Source organism: Anas platyrhynchos, chromosome 1, assembly GCF_047663525.1.
Source record: "Anas platyrhynchos isolate ZD024472 breed Pekin duck chromosome 1, IASCAAS_PekinDuck_T2T, whole genome shotgun sequence".
Taxonomy (NCBI): domain Eukaryota; kingdom Metazoa; phylum Chordata; class Aves; order Anseriformes; family Anatidae; genus Anas; species Anas platyrhynchos.
The window spans coordinates 95888748-95911286 of record NC_092587.1 but is presented as its reverse complement, the minus strand read 5'-3'; the positions used below and the strand labels follow the sequence as shown (position 1 = coordinate 95911286).

The 22539-nt window shown below is 36.9% G+C and overlaps 1 protein-coding gene across 13 annotated transcripts in view; it reads right to left on the bottom strand.

Annotated features, from left to right (window-relative positions):
- EPHA6 (EPH receptor A6) overlaps nucleotides 1-22539 on the bottom strand; it is a 520880-nt gene that overhangs the window by 248157 nt on the left and 250184 nt on the right. For all 13 annotated transcript variants that reach the window (XM_072025112.1, XM_038183870.2, XM_072025089.1 and 10 more), the window contains 2 exons: nucleotides 13000-13155; nucleotides 4842-5177 (listed from right to left, as the gene is read on the bottom strand). In XM_072025112.1, coding sequence (XP_071881213.1) covers nucleotides 4842-5177; nucleotides 13000-13155 — 492 coding nt within the window. The remainder of the gene's footprint in view (nucleotides 1-4841; nucleotides 5178-12999; nucleotides 13156-22539) is intronic.

The following is a 22539-nucleotide window of genomic DNA, read 5'->3' as shown; positions in this document are numbered from 1 at the left end:
TGGCAGAAGGAGCACTTCTCTGTAGCATTAACTTTCTGCCAAGGCGGAAGAAACCCATGAAAGGAACGATGCCCATGAAACGTCCCATGGCAGGCCTGTGGTTTTAGGGGAGGTCGCTGCTTGTGGGGCTGGCAGAAAAAAGGTGAGCTGGGGACTGCGGATGCAGAATCCCACAGGAGAAACACGATGAGGTGAAGATGCAGATCGGACATGGAGGAAACTACTCAGTCAGAGACTCCTTGGTCACACAGTTGAAAATGGGGGACTGGAATGGAGCAAGCCACAATCCATCTATACGTACATAATCACACACTCAGGACCTGTCTCACAGCTCCACTCACATGTAATGGCAAAAAAGCCCTTTGTACTCAGGTAACAGAACATACGAATGCTCACTGAGTGAACGTATATGTTCATTATTATTTGGAAATAGGAACTATTGTTTTAAGTTCTGCTTTGCTTAATTATTCATCATTTACTATGTAAATTATGCATGAAAACCTCAAGTATTTCTGAGTTTTCTTTAGGCAAGGCAGACTCCAAGAAAGTTATGTAGTGAGGTGTCTCGTCCTCCCATTAGTCATAAGGGAAACATAAATTACAATTCAGCTGCCTTTTTACACAATGATTTAAAGTCGATTGAGTACAATTACTTCACACTCAGCATACTCACTGCAGTATAAAACTTTATCGTCCCCACAAAGAAAAGGCATCATAGCACTTTGCAGAACAACAGTATTACTAAACATTTCTGATGAAGCTTTTTTTTTTTTTTTTTTGAAAATGTTTTACCCTTCAGTTCACAAATTACTTTGGCAGTGATTTGGGAAAGCACTTAATTCGAGCTAATGTTCTTCCTTGAACAAGGACTTTCCTTAAGTGCTTTACTGAGCAGAATCTCGTTCTGTTTATCTGTCCATTTATCTGAATTTAAAGTATGGATTATTTTGGTATCTTAAAACATTTAAATACAAAACAGTGAAAGAGTGGCTTATACTTGACCTTCCCTCATTCTCCATCACAACATCTAAGCTTTCCAGCACATCCCTACCCCATCTTTGTCACACTTGCTGGACAAGGCAGCACATGCTGTGGTCATACAGCAATTATACGTGTACTTTCCTAACTGGCTAGCTGATATACAAGCTAAGTGGTCTGTCAGTAGGCCTCTCAAGTCCAGCCTAACACAGCTTGCTTTTTAACTTGCAGACCCAACCGGCAGCTTGGTGAGCATAAGTGACCTAAGGGCTGTTTTTTCATGCTTCTGTTGAGAGAATGCAGTATCTGGGAAATCTTTTTTGTTATCAAACTTGAGTTGGGTTCACAGTTCTTCAGGGTGCCTGACAGACAATGAGACTGCATAAACTTTGTTTCTTTATGAAACCCAGAAAAAAAGGCTATTGAATTTATGAATATTTGTGCAAAATTAATAACTAAACGAGTCATGGATGATAACAAATTGATTTTATATAGCTTGCATTAATGTCAGTAAGTTTTCTTTAGTATTCAATCAGATCTAGTAATGCTTTAGTCATCAAATTGCAAAGTGGTTTGTGGGTTGCAGTTTGCAAAACCTTTTCAAAGTAAGTGTTACTTCCCTTTAGTTTGCTTCTTGCCATTGTTAGAGCTCAGCGTTGTACTTAATCTTGCTGATGATGGTGATTGCATGTAGAGACATTACATGCATGTTAAGACTTTAATATTAGTTGTAGTATAACTCCTAGAGACAAGCCTTAATCACTTCTGAAGTAGTTCACTTCTCCTGTCAGCAACTATGCTCCCTCTGATGCTCTCACTCTCTGCTCACTAACTGGGGTAGAATACAATTTCTCAGTTTCTGTGGATGCCCATGGTATTATTCACTGCACTGCAGCAAAATACCAACATCAGTATCTTCTCCAAAAAGAAAGGAAAAAAAAAAAAAAAACAGCACCGAAGCACAAACTAACAGTTTTGCATTTTTAAAGAACTATCTGTTAATTCCACATAAAGTGTCAAAAAGAAGGGGCCACTAGAGGGAAGTAAATCCAATATGCTCAAAGAAAATAAAATGCTAGCTCCTCAGCTACTGTAAATTCTTGTACCTAACAAGAATGGTTTGTATTTAGAAGAGCTAAATATATTGTTCCATATTCTTAACAAAGATAAAATAATTGAAGAAAACAATTTATATAGAGAGAGATCTATCAGCATGTAATGTGTATAGCAAAAAATATTACAACAGTATGTATGAAAAGATTCATATAAAAGAAAAATATGAACATAGGATAAATAAGTTGTCATGGTATAATTCATTATAGGTCTAGATTTTTCAAATTAGCCACATCAAAAGGAAAAAAAAATGTTTTAAGTGTGGACTTTTGGTAATGTAGTACCTGCCCACACTAAGACATTTTTGGTTTGTTGTCACTTCATGTCTATAATCTTGTATCTTTCATTTATACGAACATGCGTATGATCTTGCAGCATCAGGCAATAAGTAGCGTCCATTTCAGGATAATTAAGATTAGAAGGAAAGATTGCAACAGTGAGCTTGCTGCTTGGTGGTACAGCTGGAAAATATTTGCAATATAAAGGCAATTATTTAGTATTTTAGGTAAATATGGCATGAAAAATACTGTAAGTTGTTTAGTAGTATCTGGCTACCAATAAAATTAAAAAAAAAAAAAGTCATAAATCCTTTTCTCAGAGAACTCCAGTGTGATTTATAAACATTAATAAAATCTCTGCAGTGGTCTGAAGCTTTAGTTCTACAGCTTTGTTTTCTCAGGTAAGATACCCTAACTTTCTTCATACTACCACTTTTTATTCATGACTAAAAGAAACTCACAAAAAAATGTTTATTTTCTTCTCAATTTCCATCAACCAAAACCCCATTAATTTTCTTCCAAAGACTATTCCATATGACACTATCTTTCTCTCTTTTTCATCTAAATATATAGTTACCATTTTTATGAATTTATGCAATGACACAGTTTTTAAGCCTACAAAAAATATTTTATCTTTATAACTGCATTTTATAGATGCCTCTATTTCATTTATTACAATGCTTCCCCCTGCAAAGCTGTCTTTTTATATCCAAATAAACATACTGATATTCTGGAAATCTGGTCTTAAATTCTCTCAAGCTCTTCCAATAGAATTTTTAGCAATGTAAGAATTATTATAGTGCAAGCAGCCTACACTCTAGACTTTACTGTCAGTGTGTCACAAATTATCAGCACATTGGTCTTTTCCCTGTTTTGAGTAAACTGTGGTGAAAATCTATATCCTTAAACCAGAAACAGACAGCAGCAAAAGATGTATTATTTTTTAAAAGCCCACCACTTAAATACAATTCACAGTGTGTTCAGACAGCTGTTGGCCAGTTTAAAAATAAACCATCTCTCTGGTGACCTCCACTTGTGCATGCTTACTGACTTGCATTTTGTACCATGTAACAAAACATCTGAAAGTAAGTATACCAAAGGGGTAGATTCTAGCAGCATGTTTTTCCTCTGATGAAAAAGCAATAGTGAGGTACAGGTTCAACGTGTGATGCATAGCCCGAGAGCTTAAGACAATTCTCATTGCAAGGAACATATCATTAAGTATCTTATATAATCATCTGTTCTGTTACTATCATCACATTAAAGATAAGTGAGCAGTTTTCATTGTTTTCCCAAACCATTTTCAAGAATATTATTAGAATTACCATCATTGTCATTATCATCATCATCACAGCAAGCTGTTAATTTTGGCATGCCCAAAGGCGAGTAAGTCATTACTTAACTCATCAACAAAACTGTTTGTCCCAGATACACAGGTAAGCAGATTTTTGCTAGGCTAATCAACGAAAAAACCCAGGGCCTTCCTACAAGTGGAACATAACAGGATCCTCCTGAACATTAGCACTTTTACTAATTACTTTTATACGACCAAAGGTTTTGGTACTCAAAATCCTAGTTTTGCCAGTTCAGCTCCTGTCCTACATTAAACACTTCGGCTACAGTTGCAATGTCACTGCACAGTAGGTGAAAAACATTTCTGGAACAAAAGTCAGCAAGGGATAATTTTGAAATAACCTTCTGATCTACAGTAGCACAAGCCAGAAGATAACACTGCTATACAGATTGCTTTGTTGGTAACCTATGATGCTTTTTGCTGGCATAGTAAGTATTTCTATAGATGGAAGAGGAAAAATGTGCAGAAAAAAACTACAAAGCTCTTTCCGTTACCCATGTTTCTCATAAAGGACCGCGCTAAACATGAATCTGAACTGAAATGGTGTGTGGGGGAATCTCAAAAATGATAACACGAAGTTGACAATTAAAGTCACAAAAAATCCATTATGATATCTCACCTGAGGAAATGGCTTATACAGATGCTGAAACATCTTAGAGTAAATCATGCTGTATTAGTACTACGAAACATGGATACTAAAGGAAATGAATTCACTTTCATTTCACCTTTAAACTATGAAATTGGTGGGTAATGTGGTGCTTTAGTCTTTCAAAACTGAAATTGTAAGGGAAGACTTGGAAGAACATCAGACACAGACTCCAGTTGTGACAAACCACAGGTAGGCTCAGGTTGTGTTAAAGTATGCACTTCATTTAAACAGGAAGACACATTAAGCAAAGATGTGGTTTTGTGCCCTGTGTTTTGGGGTCAAGGGCCAACTGACAAAAGCATTCAGTGGCCTCATCACCAGAAACTGTAAGTCCTCACACATAAAAATGCGTAACAATCTGCAAAGCATCCTAACTCATTGACCCAGACTTCCAAGAAGCAAAATGATACCCATAAAAAGTGCACGAATGACAGGGGCACAGTAACAGACGCGCAGTGGTGAGACTTACCATCTTGGTCTGTGGTAACTGTGATAGCTGTGAACTGCTTGGGGGAGAAACTCAGCTCCGAGACGCCATTCGTGGCCTCTATTTCGAAGGTGTAGTTGACATGTGACACAAAGTCCAGCACCGTCACGGAGGAGTTGATGAGACCTGTGTGCCTGGGGATGAAGCGGATGCCTCCCCCACATATCTCACACTGGCTGGCATCCGACCCGCATTTCTTACAGATGACACTGTAAGTGAGGTCTTTTCTTCCTCCCGTATCACTTGGGGGGCTCCATTCCAACATGAGAGCTGTTTCATTAATGTTAAAAATCACGTTCCTGGGAGCAGAAGGTGGCCCTGCAAAGAAGGAGGGGGAAAGCCTGTTAAGCGTCTGTTGTCTGCTTTGGAGGCAAAACCATCCAAAAATATAATATTAATCTTAAGGCAATTATTTGCAAGAAGTTGAAAAGATTATGTTTGAATTGTGAATTCAATTGAAAAACTTAAAATTATCTAAATAATTTAAATCCTTGAAAATTAAACAGGAAGGATAAACATGTAAGATCATAAGAAGCTGAAAACTCTAAATGAATTAGAATTAATTCAGAAATAATTTAAGACAACATATAAATTACTTGAGAAGGTCCAAGCTAGACCTGATAACCTAAATTTGCACAAATACTTTTTGACTTGTGGGGTACTGGGGTAGAGCTGTAGAGTTCCAACCACAGAATTTATTTCCTTATGTTTTGCCTAGTAAGGTAGGCTTTTCTGATACTTATGATCCTCTATGTCTTAGAAGAGTTAAACTGAGTAAGTAAATAAATGACAGCTTTGGAATAACTACAGGAAGCGAAGTTGTTTGTATTAATTCTTTAGTACCACATATTTTTTCTATCCTTCGCTGCTATTATCCTGGGGGATTTCTTTGCTGCTACTCATTAACAGAGCTGGGTAGCAACAGGCTAAGAGTATTAGGCACAAGAGACAGTTTACATGTTTTTTATCCCTGCCCGGCACCTAATCACCATCAGTTTAACAGCAAAGACATCCCACTTACAAGCTAAAGATCTAAAGGGATGGTTGCAAAACAGGAGAAAAAATAGTTCCTGAAGACCACAGGGAGGAGGAATGCATAAGTACTAGCAACAGGCAGAATATAGGAAACCTCTTAGCTAGCCAACAAGTGGTACAGCTGTCTGTGTACAGTTGGAGGAACCACAAGTGATCCATTTCCAGTGGATCCCACAATAGCCAAGGGACACCAAGCAAGTTTTAAGCTGTTACGCTGATTTTCTGTGTATCACCACAAGTAAATCACCTGAGACTTTGCATATTCAGACAGGAATTAGTGAAGGGATGAAGGTGGAAACTGTTAGAGGAACTCTAAATAATCTTATCTCTACTTAGCATATTCTTCTTTTTAGAGCTAGCGTATTTCAACCAAACACAAACACACAGCTTTCAAAACAAATTGTATGTAAAACAAAAAAGTGCCCATAAAAATTAGGCAAGAAACATGGATCTGGCAAAACGCAAAGCCTTATACTCCAGGTTTTGATCTATGTAAAATGACTGTGCTAAACTTAACTGGTGAACTCTGGACTATGGTGAGCTGAATGAACATTACGTTCCCAGCTCTCATCAGAAAATCACAATGCACTAGGATGGTTTAGTCAGTGGTTAGTAGAGCGTTGAAAACTTTAAGCTTGCTTTACAGCTTTTCATGATTTATATAACCTGCCATCAAGACTTAGCTATGAAGTTTTGAATGGTTAAACTTTACATTAGAAAGGAAAAAAAAAAAATCAAAGCTCCTTCTGACATTTCATATATAAACCAGGACCTCAAATCCCATTCCCCCCCCTCAAAAAAAAGTTATATTATTTTTTCCTAGTAATTTAATTCCATTATTTTACTTTTTTTTTTTTTTTTTCCTTAATAGTACCAATTACTACAGCACTGATATGCGGATGGAATTTTCAAACTTTAAGCTGTATTTATCTGAACAAAAATGTTGTGAGATTTAAAAAATCAAGCCCCTGAGTAGCTTTGAAATATGTACCTACTGAAGTAAGTCTATTTACTCAAGTCCTTATTTCTTGAAGATGACCTAGGATACTAAAATGGACTATACCTTAACAGAAAACATTACTTCATCTTATATTTTACTAAAAAACCATAAACATCTATACAACTGTACCTACACGTTGCATCAAAAAGAAATACTAACTTTAATGAAGGAAAGAAACAATAATAGTTGCAGAAGAAAAGTCACTGCTCGGCTCACCAAAGTTTATAGTTTTAAGTGATGGTATTTGTTTACTTATACAGTGTTAAATGTATCTATAAAAGCTGTAATGCTTGTAAAGGAAAAAAAAAAAGTTTGTATGGCACAGGAGGGATCATGTGAACCAATAAATGTTAAGGTTTTTTGTGAATTGTAGTTGAACATTTGAGTTCCTTTTTTCTTTCTGATATTTTTTGTAACGTTAAACAGCTGAGGCTATGGTTTTATTAGAATGATTTTTGCCCTAAGGTGAATGATGAGTTGGCTACTAGATTTCAAGCACTTGATAATTAAAATACTTGGAGCTACTACGTTTGCATTTTTTTCAGTGGACAAGAAGGATTAAAATATTTTGAATGTGAGAGTATTTATGTATCTATCTGCACAGAGTTTATGGTTAGCAGCCAAAAAGCCCCTGACAGTGAAAAGCAGTTATTGCTTGGAGTATCAAGGAGTCATTTAGCTGAATGGTATGTGACTTATTTGTACTGAATGAAGATCAGTATTTCTGGAACCTGGCAGAGGAAAATTATTTTTGTAGTTTGCAGTTTTTACAGTTCCAGAGAATATTTTGAGTATATCCTTCCTGGCTTTTGAGTGTGACCTTGTGATAAGTCTAACATTGTAGCATTAGACATACTGTAATATGTAAGTATTTACAAATGCAACTTGTTAACAACTGCTATTTATATTGATGCATTATTTGCCAATGGTGTGGAAAGCAGAGACAAGGTACAGCCTTGAAGATGCTGAGTTGGTAGAAAAAAGCCTCTATAACCTTAGTGTCTCAGATTCATAGATCTCTTAACTTCCCATGAAATTACTGTGACACCGGTGGTTGTAGCTACTCTGGAAAACAGTTCTCCAACTGAAATAAGCTAAAACCAGCACAGATTACTTCAGCTTCAGTTCTTAGTAATTATGTGCAGAAGAAAGGAATAATTGTGCTTCACCCAAAAACATTCTGTGAGAATTAAATAATGACTGGTCTTAACAAATTCCCACTGTTAAAACCAATAAGGAGTTTTAGGAATACGGAAGAAGATCCTTAATCACGCTTACATATGTGCATAACTTTAAGCGGATCAGTTATCCCCTTGAAATAATTGGTAATATTCATGCACTTAAAATTAAGCATGTGTGTAATCACTCATAGGACTGGAGCCAATGTTTTAAAACTGGTTCAAATCTAATCTTACATAAACTACAGATACTATGACAATGGGTTATCACAGCTTAGTTTTTGTATGTCCCTTCAATAAGTTTGGCATGCTAAAACATAGGAATTAATGTGTATCCAGGCACTAAGAGAGCTTTTTCTTTTGCCTGGATTTGTCTATCTTAATGTGTTTAGTTTGTAGTTCTGTGTAGATAGTATCAGCCAAAGAGCCAATATGGTAGATAAAATAACTTTTTTAGCCATATACTGTAAAGTGAAGGTTGTTATATTTATGATTTGGGATTTAACTCTCATTTATAAGAGAAAACACGAATTATTGTACATTCATATTTCAATGAATAAGGAGAAGATTATCTGTTATGTTAGGGATGTCTGAAAGTATATGACTGTCCGCCTGCAAGTACTGAAAAAACCCTCAGACACCCTTCATACTCAAGGCCCCTCATGCCAATTTGCATGACGATTAAATAGCTTTTTAATTGCTGTTAAATTATGCCAGTTAAACTGTGATTTCATGCAAATATTAAGCTGTAATGACATGCAGTGAATCATTTACTAAGATTTAGAACTTGGAACAAAGAGAGACAATTAATTCTAATCCTCAGATTCAGCTAAATTATGTGTCACTGGGCTTTTATGGATGTGGCCCGATTGCTTTGTTATCATTTATAAATTACACAAAGATTATTTGACACATCAAAAAAACTTGGCAGCAATAACCCTTCTGCAGACATCTGTGTGCAAGGCTCTCAGGGATTTCCTCATATTGTTTTTAAAGAAACCAAGTACATTGGTGAAAATGATGGATCCTTTTCTCACAGCAAAATTCATGACTTTGGATTTTATGCAGAAGAGTAAAACAGTTCAGATGGATGAGCATTACTAAAAATGAAGCTCTTCTGCTTTTTAGATAAAACACAGCCTGAGTGTGAGCAATGCCTTTTGCTTCATTTGCGAATTATAATGAAACAAGTATTTCTACACCCTCTGTGGAGTAGACTGGCACTGATCTCTTATGGAAAATCAGGCTTACTCCAAGAGCATCACAGCTGAGTTTATGCCTCATGCTGTGCTTCGCACCTCGCCTAGCTGCTTTGTGTATGCTCTCCATCTATGAAAGTGAAGTGCATTTTGCCCTTTGTGGAAGGAAGGAGGAGCAATCCAAATGCTGCAGAAGTCTGGTGAGGACAGTGCAGTATTTTACATAATACAGGGCAATGACTGTCTGGAAAATATTTTTTTTTCTTTTTTTTTTTTTTCTTTTTAAGCGAGAACTGTCTGTTACCAACTACTACACTGCCACACTGCCATAGTTGTGTATTACTTGACAACTGAATTCACAGCAGAAGTGGCAGAAATTAATCATCATCTCATGAGAATACTCAGAATCACCATCTACCTGTGTCCCTTGAGTTCATAATTGCTTTTTTATATTCATACATACATATATGCAGCATAGATTAGTAACACCTGATGTGGAATGCTGTATTACATTTTTGCTTTTTCAGAATCATTTATTCTTTTCTCAATGAGGCAGGCAGGAAGAATTTCCTCATGACAGGAACTGGTGACTGCAAACCAATACTCCAAGTCTGAGCATAATGATAAATTACAAACAAATATATATATATATATATACACACACACACAAATAGCAATAGAAGCAGTACAGTCAAAGGCTTCGAGCCTGTTGCTTGATTTTGCTGTTGGAACACAGTGGTTGCTCTTAAAAAGTTTCAGTATGGAGGATACAGTTTGTGCCAAAGGTTTCTGAACAGAACATAAGTTTGTTGGCTCAAAATTGTTTAAGCATAACATGAGAATAGATGCATTCATACTCAGACTCAACGAAAGACTGCCTGCCTTTGACCTTGAAAGATAGATCAATTTATTCAATTACATTATAGTGGGAAATGTTAGTTTATGCACAGAGTAATCAGACAGGGAAGAAGATATGCTGTTATTTGTTGCTCACTGTGTGTGTGGAGAGATCACTGATAGAGTACTCACAGATGGCAAAGAAATACAATAAGGAGAAAGAGCAGAAGCAAGAGATTGATAACAAGTGCCAATTAAATGGAAAAAGGCTATGAGAAAGTAATTAACAATATATCCCAATGTAATTTTCTTTTCCTCTCATTAAAATTAGAATTCTACTATGCTTTCTATGAAGTGTATACTCTTCTTTTATAAAATACAGTTTCATGAAGTAAAAATGGGAACTGTACAATCTTGGGAAAATATACAGTATGTACTTTCACAGAATTAATGAAATTAGATTCAAAGCTCAGCTTGAAAAAATGGATGCCTGAAGCTAAACTCTTCAATTCATAGTCTCTTGGATCAAGGTCCTTATTCTCCATATTGCTATTCATGCAAGTTTTCCAGAACCAAGGAAAAATTCTGGAGTGAGAAATCCTTCCTAACCCTATACAGGAATGAAGAGAGAGAGAATAAAATATCTACCTATTTTAGGCATATTGCTTTTCAGGACGCGAGGAAGCAAATAAAATAGGTTTGAATGTAGTCGGTTTAAAATATTTTAAAATGAAGAGGTTTGTAAAGAGAATCCATTAGTAAATGTGTTTGATTCAAGAACAACTCGTTTGAAAAGTCACAAGAAAAATTTCTAATCTCTTATCTTGTCTCATATGTCAGGATAAAAATTTGCAAATTGACATCAAAAATAGAGACCTGTCCCAAAAGTGTTTATGTAGAAAAGGCATATTCTTACTGGTGCAGCCTTTTCTCTTTGTGTCGTCAAATTGGCTCACTTTTTTTTTCTAACTTTCAAGCTCCTTTTATTACGGTAAAGCATGACAGTTTGGAAGAAACATGCTAAATTCTACCCTGTCTCATACATCACCAATATCTTTGTTTATTAAATTTAAATTAGCCACATCTGCACAGACCCACCGAAGGCAGTGAAGTTGTATTTATGACAGAAACATAATTTTAATAACCGAGAGCATAATTTGAAAGCAGTGGGGCTAAAGATACTGGTTAGGGAATAATTTAGCCTGCAGACTCTTCATTACTGATGATATGCAAGAAGATAAGAACACAGTCTGCCTGTCAGAATCTTAGTGTCATTTCCAGAGCTGACAATTAGTGAAATAATCATCATTGTAGGTATAAGATGAATACATCTGCTATTAAAGTCCGTGAAATACTGATACCTTGCAATCTAGGTTGAATAAGAGGCAATCTGTGGTGGCAGTGAACCAAGAAAAAGGAAGAAACCAGAATGTGGTTCACGGTCTCCCTTATTTGTTATTTCTCCAAATCTGAGGTGAGATGGGGCACTGGTACTGCTGTTGTGGTTGATTTCTTCCCTACACCCACTTATTCGGTTGCTCTGGCTGATATCCTCAGCAGGAATAGAGTGGTCTGGAAGCAAATCTCTCCCGACAACTGTCAGCCAAAGCAGCTTTCAGCATCCCAGTTTTGTTGGGGAAAAGGGAGCAGGACCAGGGTGCTGTAGGCACCCTGGCTCTCGTGTTCCTCCTTACCGTATCAATACTGGTGGGTAGCTGGGCTTAAAATTGTGCCCTGAAAGATAACTAGGGGAACATAATGCCATGTATGAGCAATTTTTCAGAAAACCATCTTTTGGAAATGAAAAATCAATGGCATAAGTAATGTGGTACCACATCTGCATAATGTATGAGTGAAACCATCTTAATAAGCATGAAACTGTCAAGAGTGCCTGCGATGTGCGTTAGCTCTGTGGGTAAGTTTTCATAGCCTATGCTCAGGGCACTCATTTGAGTGGAATTGTTTGTAATCAACATTTTCCTTTGGGAAGTCTGAAACAACATTTTTCTCCCCTCACACATTCTGTAAAAAATGACAGACCTACACGCCTCACTCCAGAGGGAGCTGACAGCAGATTATGTTACTTGGTTTGAGGTGCTTCTTGAACCCACGTCCCTCAAGCAGCTGGAGGCTGGGATGTACCCTTCACCTCTGAATGCCCTATGGCTAGATTGGACAACTTTCTGAGAAGTGCCTTGGATCTGATCAATGTTGCTTTTGGTGAAGATCACTCCCACTCAACGGACATGAAATGGCTTGGCCTACGTAATGACCTGAGGATTACAGAACACCTATAACTTTGTCAATCAGCTTCAAATTACCTGGTATATTCCCAGTTTACCCAGTGTAGTGCCATATGGAGAGACTAGCATGAACACGGGAAGTACTTCAATTCTGCTACTGTCAGCTCAGTTACTTTTACATCATTAGTCATACCAAAAATTGACTATGCACTGCTAACTACTGCAATAGTACTTTGGCTTTAATTTTTATCTGAGGAGAGTATGAAATACCCGTGTTTTGTTTTTTGTTTTTTTTTTTTTTATTCATATGCAGCCGCAGTTTTTTGCAAGTTTTTGTGCAAGAATATTTTAAAGTCCTTAAAATACATATGAATAATTAAAATTCAACATTGCTATCTACATAACAATGATTACATACCTTACATTATCCCTCAGAACTACAGGTTAATAAGTCATTAATGTAAGAAACATGGCAGTATTTTTAGGGATATAACTAAACAGAAAACTGCTTGAAATTTAATCGAGAAATTTCTTTTGGTAATTTTTAACAGGATTATTCAGAAAATGTACAATTTCATGTCATTTTTAAATAAAAAAAATGCATAAATGAGTCACAGAACTGCAGACACTGGTAGTGATCAGACTTACGGGTACATGCCATAGTTGGTGGGTCTTTCTCAGCTCTGAAGTAACCTTTCTCACACTGACACACAGAGGTTGCTTCAACATAGGTCAAACTATGTGGAGGGCACTTGGAACACTTTACATTTCCAGCAAATGCTTTATAGAATCCAGGCCTGCAAGCTGCAAAACAAGAAAATAATTTTTTATTAATAGCAGCAAATTTTGGTCGTAAGTAAAATCTGTTCCATGCAGTTATAATGCACTGTCTTTTCTTTCCAACCTAGATATATATGCTATTCTGATCACATAATGCTTCACAGTTTTTATTTTGGCATATGGACTTAAAAAATATATGTATGTTCTTGATGTCTGATGGGTAACCATTAAAAGAGACAACTTCCTAATAGACAGCCATCACTGCTGCTTGAAACTGTTATCTAGGAAACTTCACTAGTATCAAGTAAACACAAGCTCACTGTCTATGTTTTATGTAGGATCCATATATTAATAACACTAAAGAATGGGATAACTTCGTATCTACCAATGCTATTTATATGGCTTCCTTATTTAAGTAGTAGAGACTTTTAAGGCTCAATGTGCTTCTCCTCACAATGCCTTGATGAGACAGGAATGACATCCCTGTATTTGCAGATGGGCCTGACCTGCCCAGAGTCTCCCGAGAAGCCTCTGACAGCAGGGTCAATTAGTTGAGTCCTTTGCACTGTGTTGGAATGAGGGCTGGGAGGCACTGCTCTAATAACCTTTGGAGATGTAGGACAGAGGTGTCAATACCCTCTAGCACAAACTACAGAAAGCCTGAGGCTACTCTTAATTGTGTCAAGAAACAACCCGGATAGCAGCTGCTGTGGGGACGGGAGATGCTGCAGCAGTCAGAGCCCACCGCCCACCCAGTTGGAGCAGGAATCCCAGCAGTTCTTCATCACAGCTGAACCTTAAAAGCCTTTCTGCTGACCTTTAAAGCAGAAACAATTATTTAAAATAAATGTTATCATAAATATGCCTGGTTCGCATTCTGAAATATTATTTTAAAACTGTTCTCAGCCTTTAGCACACAAGTTTAGACAGAGATTTCTTTTTTTCTCCTGCCAACTACATTCATACATGCCAGTACGAATTACAGGTACTGTCTTCTGGATTCTCAATCAGCAAACAGAACTGAAACAAATGAAAGAGCAACTCTAACACGTATGGACTGCATAGGCTCATATTCCTTCCGACTCCTTCACCAGTACAATGGAAGCCATTGGTATACATATTTCAAAGACCCATGTGGCTTTTTCTCATTTTGACATATTCAAGACTGTATTCTTTATATTGCTACAGGAACTAGGCAGTATTTCCTTCCCTTGCTGTAAGACAAAATAACAATATTAGAATGCAGTGTTCGATAAATAAGTACCAAGATTTATGAATTTCATGGGTTCACTGTCAGTTCAAATTAAGTGAATTATTAAAGGCATTAACTTACAGATAACATATACACAGATCAGTTTTGCTTCCGATTCCAAAGCACCCACTTGATACGAAAGCTGTTTCATTAGTGTCTGAGGGAAAAGGGAGTGTGTGGGACTAAAAAAGGTAGCACTTGATTACCCATCAGAATGCAGGAGCCATTTTTTCAGATGTAATTTTAAGAGCTTAATTTTGACCCAACAATTTCAGCAGTTCTCCCAGTGTGTTCTTCTGACTTTGCTGAATAGGTATTAGGAAGGAATCCTGCCCTGCTGTCACTGAAGAAAAAATATAAGTATTTCTGGTGCTAGAGATAAGAGAGGTGGGAACAGCAGGGGATTTCCCTTTAAAAGGCTGCTGGTCTGATACCACCGTGATTACAGTCAGTGGCAATTTTCTACTGATTGGAATGACAGCAGGTTTGGTACTAGGAAGACAGCAGCATTGTAGACATAGGCGGTAGATGCTGACTCCTCTCAGCTTTGCTGGGAGGAAGGAAGAGAGGAGGTAAGGTGAAATGTGGGAAGGGTGTTATGAATGCCTGCTCCTTTTTTACTCATGTCCAAATCCTGCCAGGCCTTAGCTGAAGATTAATATTAAATTCTTGCTTTTAATAGCTACCTTTCATACATACAGTACCACAACAAAGAAGTTTGTGATTAAAGAGGTGGCAATTCTAGGCTACCTTTTCACTCACAGCAAAATGAGTGCTCTTTAAAATCCTTACTACTTACAATTTTTTTTTCCTGTCAGTTCTCAAATCACTCCTTCCCTTCCGTCCCCCAAATGACAAACCAGTTTAGATCAAAAGAAACACAGCAGTCCTATTCAAGAAAAATATTTTGTTTAAACTTCAAGCTGTTCATTATTCAAAAATAAAACTCAAGGAGAACATGATTTATTTCCAATTAAGAAAAAAAAAAGTAAATGTTTTATTCTGAAATGGCATTCTGGAGTATATTTAAAGCCTTTATGGTTTCAATATGGTTGGATTTTTTATTTATTTTTGTCTTATATATATACTCATGAAAATGCTGGGGAAAAATGGGTGAAGATGTTGATAGTCTACTTTTACTGGAGCCAACACAAATGCACGCACCTTTATGTCAGATAAACTCCTCACATTTTAAAGCCAAAGATATCAGGACAGCTTTGGTACAGTTAAGTTTACAAAGCTACTGACAATCCTCCCCCATCCAAATGTAGAGTAAAACAATTACAATTACTGGATACTTTTAAATAAAATCCAGCCCTTCATAAACATACTAACACATGCTGAGAGCCCCCAAATGATCACAAGTTTTGGATAACCTTAGCTCCTGGGATAACTTGGTGCTGACTGCCAACATTCAAGGTGAAACTGTTCCTCTGTAAAGATCACTGAATATGCAGCACAGGATTGAAATACAGCACTTCAGCTTCCATACAATATCAAAGCCTATACTCTACTAACAAATATTATGCTTCAATGTCCGAATTTCAACTTCAGAAAGAAGCAATTTACCATTGCCTTTCAAAAACTAGCAAACACTAAATTTCCTACCCAAGTTTTTAAAAGCTAATTTACCAAATGTCCCAACCATTGTAATTTCAGAGATGTGCATGCATATCATCTTTAGAGACTAGGGTGGTGCTTAGTCCAAAACACGGACAGAAGAATTTGTGAACAAGCTTATTTCAGAGAAAAACAACAACCAATAACATGAAAATTTGCCACAGTATCTGTTCAGGTAATAAGCAAGCAAGGTCATCACAGGCTGTTAATTTGCAACCTCAATTCCTAAGGAATTCCTCCTGAGCTTGAAACATGTCTAATAGCGTGTTTTAAGGGCTATGATTTCTTCTAACCTGTGAGTTAGACTTTGGCAGACTTCTGTCATGCCTGTTTATGCCCTGATAGGTACCACCAAACCAGCACAAACAGAGTACAGCTTTACACTGCTCATGGTCTGTACAGAACCATGTCTGCTCACTGTGAAGAAAAGAAGAATCTCCTTATTACTTCTTTGGCATATCAAACAGGACTGAGGATGGTTTGTCCTCCACTGTGGAGCTTCAGGCTGTGTAAGACCACTGCCAACTGTAGCTCAAAGCAATTTCAATCAAAACTTATAGGAAAATTGTACAAAGAATCAATGGTATATGCACTCCACTGTAATTTCCAATTTGTATAACGTTTTTTAGAACTGGGGTTTGCAAATGTTCTGCTATGAGATCACAGATTGCGTTACTGCATGCAGCAAGTCACTGTGACTGCAGCTTGTGGTATCAAACCATACACAGGTGCTAGACGTATTCAACTTAGAGAGTCCCTAAACCACATGAAAGCTAAAATAAGGATTAGTATATGACTCTGTAAAGAGCATAATCAACAGAATTACCTGTATGCTTAACTTTAACTGAGTTCCTTAATGAAGCAGGATCTTGGCTTTTGCCCAGCTTCCTATCCTCTTTGTTGCTTACTGATCTGTGGCAGTTCCAGCTCCACAGAACTCAGTGCACAAACTGCCTGATGGGCAAATCGGAAACTCAGGCACTTCATTATGAATAGGTTGTTGCTTTGTATTTGGAGAAGGAAAAAGGTCATCTTTCCCACTCAAAATCACACGTAAAATACATTACAAGTAAGTTAAAAGTTTGTTCTGGATGCTTATGTATGCAGGAATTTTCATTTTGTATGGGTTGATAAATTAGTACTTTCAAAATGTTTCTCATTATAACATTTCCTTCATTCAGCTAGCAGTTATTGTATCCATCATTTGCACAAATTATTTGTGCACTGATGACTTAAAAAAAAAAAAGTTTGTATTTGTTTGTTATCACACAGCATTTTTTTCTAACTTTTTAATCACTGGGAGGCATCTTATTTTCCCTGACTTTATCCAACAGAAGTGACTTTGTGAGCTACTAATTATATGAACTGTATAAGATTTGACTTTTGTAAAGCCTGGGGGATGATAATAAAATATTGCCTTAATGGTTAAGTAATTAGCAGGGTGTCTGAATGAACAATTCAAAGACACTAAAGTTTTCTCCAATGAAATACCAGGGATCATGCAGAGAAGCACTGATAATTTAATTGGCTTCACAAATGATAACATGTCTACAAAAGTGCTTTACTGTAGCTTTATCATGATTTGACTAGTGTTTTTAAGCTGTAGAAACTTTTTAATTAATATAATTTTCCTTATTTAATGTTTAATATATGACATTTAGGTTTGTTTGTATTACACACAGATGCATATGAAAAGATCTTAACACTTTACAAAGCTCTGGTGAACTCTTAAAGATACTGATTCATGACTTGCTAGTTTCCAGCTTGGGCACAGAGTAGGGAGAAGGCATTTAAGAAGCAGCTGCAAAAGAGTTTTAGCACTGTTGAAGCTATGTGCAGAGGTGCTGAAAGAGACTGTAAAAGCTTTTGAGGTGCATTGTGCACCAGAGCCCGAAGTTAATACTTATTGCTTAAAATGAGATAAGATCTCCACTGTTCCCAGCAGTGTTCCCAGTGTAGTTGTGTCTGTTTCCCACAAGGACTTGGGTGCATGCGGTGCATGGCTTGTGGCCATAACCACAGCAAAGGGTAATGTGCCACAGTAAAGTGCCTCTCCCCACAAAGACTTTGGCTGCGGGGCCTTGGTGCCAGCTCAGAGCCAGTGCAGCTGAAGGTGGCCCCATCCCACTGGGGCCGTGGTTAGAGGCTTCCCCACAGCTCGATCCTGAGGACGCAGACAGGGCTGACTCCTATCCCTGGGAGCTGCTTTCAGCAGTGGCTCCCGTTCTTGATCCCTATGTGAGCCACAGCCCTGCTGCATCACAGCCCTGCCTGTCCAGGGACCCTGCTGAGCCAGGAGCATCCGCAGGCTCACATCCTGGCCTGGCTGCGGGTCGCACTCATGTTGGGGCTGTCCTGGTTGCCCCCCACCCTGCCCTGCACCCTGCTGGGATGGGTCCTGGCTGTGCCCAGGGAGCCCAGGCCGCTACAGGCCCCTATAGGTCCCATGCCAACCCAAAGAGCTAAAATCTGGTGTCCCTCTGGGAAACCAGATAAATCACCAAAGCTGGGGGGGACAGCTGATGGCTGCCTGTAGGCTGACAGGCCCTGCTCTCGTGGCATTGCTCAGGCCGTGAGGAGTGAGGGCCTCACCTCCGGCTAGCTGAGACTTGATTTCTAAGACTCTCTTGAATTGCCATGTCTAATAAATAAGGTCATGGGTCAATTATCAGTCTTTAGTGATCAAGACAGTAATAACTGTTAAGTACTTCCCTTACCTGAGAGGTACTCTGTGTGCTAACAAATGCAGACATGTTGGTCACCGTAGTGCTCACAAACCTTGCTCCTTTAAAAACAGGGGCATTTTCACTGCTTTGCGCAAGCTTGTCATGGTGAGGACATACACTGGTTTCCCAGTTTTACAAGGTCTGAATTGACTGTTACCAAGTAAGCTGAAGTAAAGTGAGTGCAAAGAAAACATAGAGCAACTTTTAGGTGTATCTGACACTTGTTGGTCTGTGTGTGGGAAAACATTCCTCATGAAAATGGGAATTTTATAGTTGGCTGAGAACTCATCAATCAAATTAAAATGGAGAAGACTCTGCTGTCATTTACAATGAATGGCAACCATCAGTAGCTGAGGAAGAGATGGTTTAATCTTTCTGAAACACATAATTTGCTATGCTTTTACACACCTCATACATTTTCTTAAATTGCTTGCTGAAACCCATTATTGTACTATGAGACTGACATCTTCCATATTTGTTATATTCTGTCAATATATAAATATTACAATTTTAAAGTCCTTTTATCCTTCTGATACCCGATCACTTTATAAAAAGAGCAATCTAGGAAAGCCTGTTTGACTCTACTATTGTGCAGAAACTAGGATCTAATTTATTTTAAGCAATTATTTATTATTTCTTAAAAAAAATATTATTTTAACCAATTTATATTCTAGTAAAAGTATGTAGAAAAAAACAAAGAAGTGTATAGGAAAGAATAAGGAAAAAGAATATAATGGAAGATGCACAATGTATTTTACCTACAAAAGGCAGAATATGATCACAAAGATTAGGATATTACAAAATAAGGATATAATGACAGTCTTTGAATGTGAGTACTATCTGATTTAGTAATTGCATGTCTTTTCTTTCTTCACATGATCCTTGTTTTATTCAGGTCACAAATGGACTGAGAAAAAAGACGAGATGTGCGTTGGGTCATGTTCGAACTGATAGTGAGGTTATGCAGGAGGAGTTGCTTTGCTAGAAACAGAAGGCATTGAGAGAGAGACCAGCCATGATAGATTATAAAATACAGAACATGCTGCTTAGTCGAAGCTACAAGAATAAAATACATCATATATCAAAAAAGCAATTATCTAGCTTGGTTCCCCACTTCCTACAGATGGTAAGGAGAGATCCATACCCAACTTACTGACAAAATGACCCAACCATTTTAGAAGAATGGACTGATTTTCCTTTACATTTGAGGTAAATCTGATGGGATTATATGTCTGTGTGCTGGGTTATGCACTTAAATGCATCTGTGTTTGTATACTAAAATCAATCTCTTCTCTTGCCAATATCTTCTGCTGTCTAATAATTCTATTTTTTTGGGTGGAGAAGAGAGGACAGCATTACTCATATCTTTGGCTTTGGAAAGCAAAAAGGGAGAGGAAAGAAAAAGAGTCAGGTACAAGGCTGCTTTCTCTAATTAAACTATATAATGAAGATAGTTAAATTAAATTACATATTCTTTGTGTTGTCTTTTTTTCCAGTGACTTATTTTCTGTCATTCTTGTATTTCAGTATTCTACCGAGGCTGTTTATTAAAATGATTACAAGAAATGACAAAAGAGATAATTGGTATATATCAAACTATTTTAAGTTCATGTCAATACAGTTTTTCTCTGTATAAAATATCAGTTGCAATTCAACAACCGGAGCAGTGATTTGGGTCACATACCATGTTTTTAAAGAATCTGAATTTTATCCATAAGCTCATGCAGGCAAGGAGAGCAGTCAATGATATTAATTTTATCACTGCCTGTCATACTAGATACAATTCAATGGCTCATCAAAGAGCTGGGATCTTCACTACACAACACAGGTGCACTATTCTGCACTTCTTAAGGTGCTTTGTTAGCTACTTCTCAAAGAGTTTTAAGTTAGCAAGTAAAGGCTTCTGATAACAACAAAGATAAACACCTTGTTTGCCACTGAGGTGACTCAAATAGATTTTGCAGTGTGAAAACAAACTATATTATTAAACTTTTCGCATACAGAGCAACAATGACATAAGCTGCTTTCCTGTTGCTGCTGGAGGCTACCAAAACCGGTTCTTTGTCACTGCCTTGTAGTGGAAGGATTTTCAAAGATCTGGGAAGAAGACTGGCTGTTAACATTCTGGCTTCCTCTAAACTTACAGTCAAGAGGGAGACGGGGGTTCAGAAAAAGTGACAGTGTAGGAAAAACACAGCTGACTAGTGCTCTTTTCTTTGTTAACTACATGCAGAATGATAATGTCACAGGCTGCCTACCTATTCTATTTATTACCTTATTTATGTGTTTTCCTGTAGGCGTATGTAACATAGGTGCATTAATTTTGGTTTTATCTCCATACATGGCCTTCAAAGGCCTTTGTAACACACTGTTAAGTAATATTTCTTCCTTTTTTTTTTGTACATAACATTATTCACAATGTGTGTGTATGTTATAGGACACACTCACATCACAGTTTTATCTAATTTAATGAATCACCTACCTGTCAGACTATTATTTGTTTCTACCTCAAAAAAAAATAATATATATATATTAAAAAAAAAATCAAGATTTCATTCCAGACAGGCTCCAGTAGTAAATGTATGTACACACACATTACCTACATACATATGCCTTTATATAAAAAAAAGGAGACAAAATCAAAAAGGTGATGGGATGTGAGATGATCCATAAGACTTTAAATCACAGGAAATCTTGTCTACTTATTGGAAACCAGACACTGGGAGATCATCAGTTTAAGATCCATGCAACTTTATCATATGCAACTTATCAAAGTTTTAATGGGCAAAATAAAACATTTTTTTCTATTGTACATCAACAGGTGTAGAGAATGCCAAGGAACATTTTAATTATAATGAAGTTTATATGTAAAATTGCTCTTCAAAGACTAATAGAAATGTTTTCTAATTTTACATTATTTTCCATCCTCAAAAGACTGAAATAAATCTAAAGTGAATAATAGCATCAATTGGCTACAATAAGAAAAAAGAGAGATGATCCCAAGATTCAACAGATGAAACAGTGAAATTAAGATCTTGTTAATTTTATACCTTAATACCACATTTGGTGGATATGCTTACTTTTTAGACTATTCTGTAGGTTCATATCCATGAAGATCACTGGGCTAGCATGGTACAATTCTCAAAATCCAATATAACTATTTAATGTGACATGGTTCTCTGTGGAACAGAGAGGACAGGTAGCTATGTGGGTAGTTATGACCACTTATGATTTATTTTAAGGTCCTTACTAAATATCTATTTGGACTTTATTTTGTAGTTGTGCCCTACTGAATTTAAAAAACAAACCAACAAAACCTTACGAATATTTACAATACAACACTGCAAGAGAAAGATTAGTGTCCAAGAATTTGTATCAAAGAATCAACAAGACCTGTACACAAACAGAAAACTAAATTATGTGTAATACATTTGCTAAATAAGGGATTAAACTATTGAGTTGTTTGGATAAATTTGAGGGATACTTTTATTCAAGTACTAATGCTATGTTTCTTAATGCACTGTAGATTGTTATCTTCTTTAAAAAATCTTGAATAAGGATTCATTTTTGTGTTTTTAAAGAAATAAAAATGAACATTCTAAACATATTTGTGTAGATGCAAATTTATGAACATGATTCTGTAAGCACAGGTACTAATCATAAAAAGAGATAAAAATTATTTCAATACTGATACAACTTTCTCACTTAATTCTCAGAACTATCTCTACAACAGGTAGATGGCAGGTAGCAATGTTTCAGCATGAATGCATAAATTGGAAATATTATAAGCAGCTGAAAAGAGGCTCATTT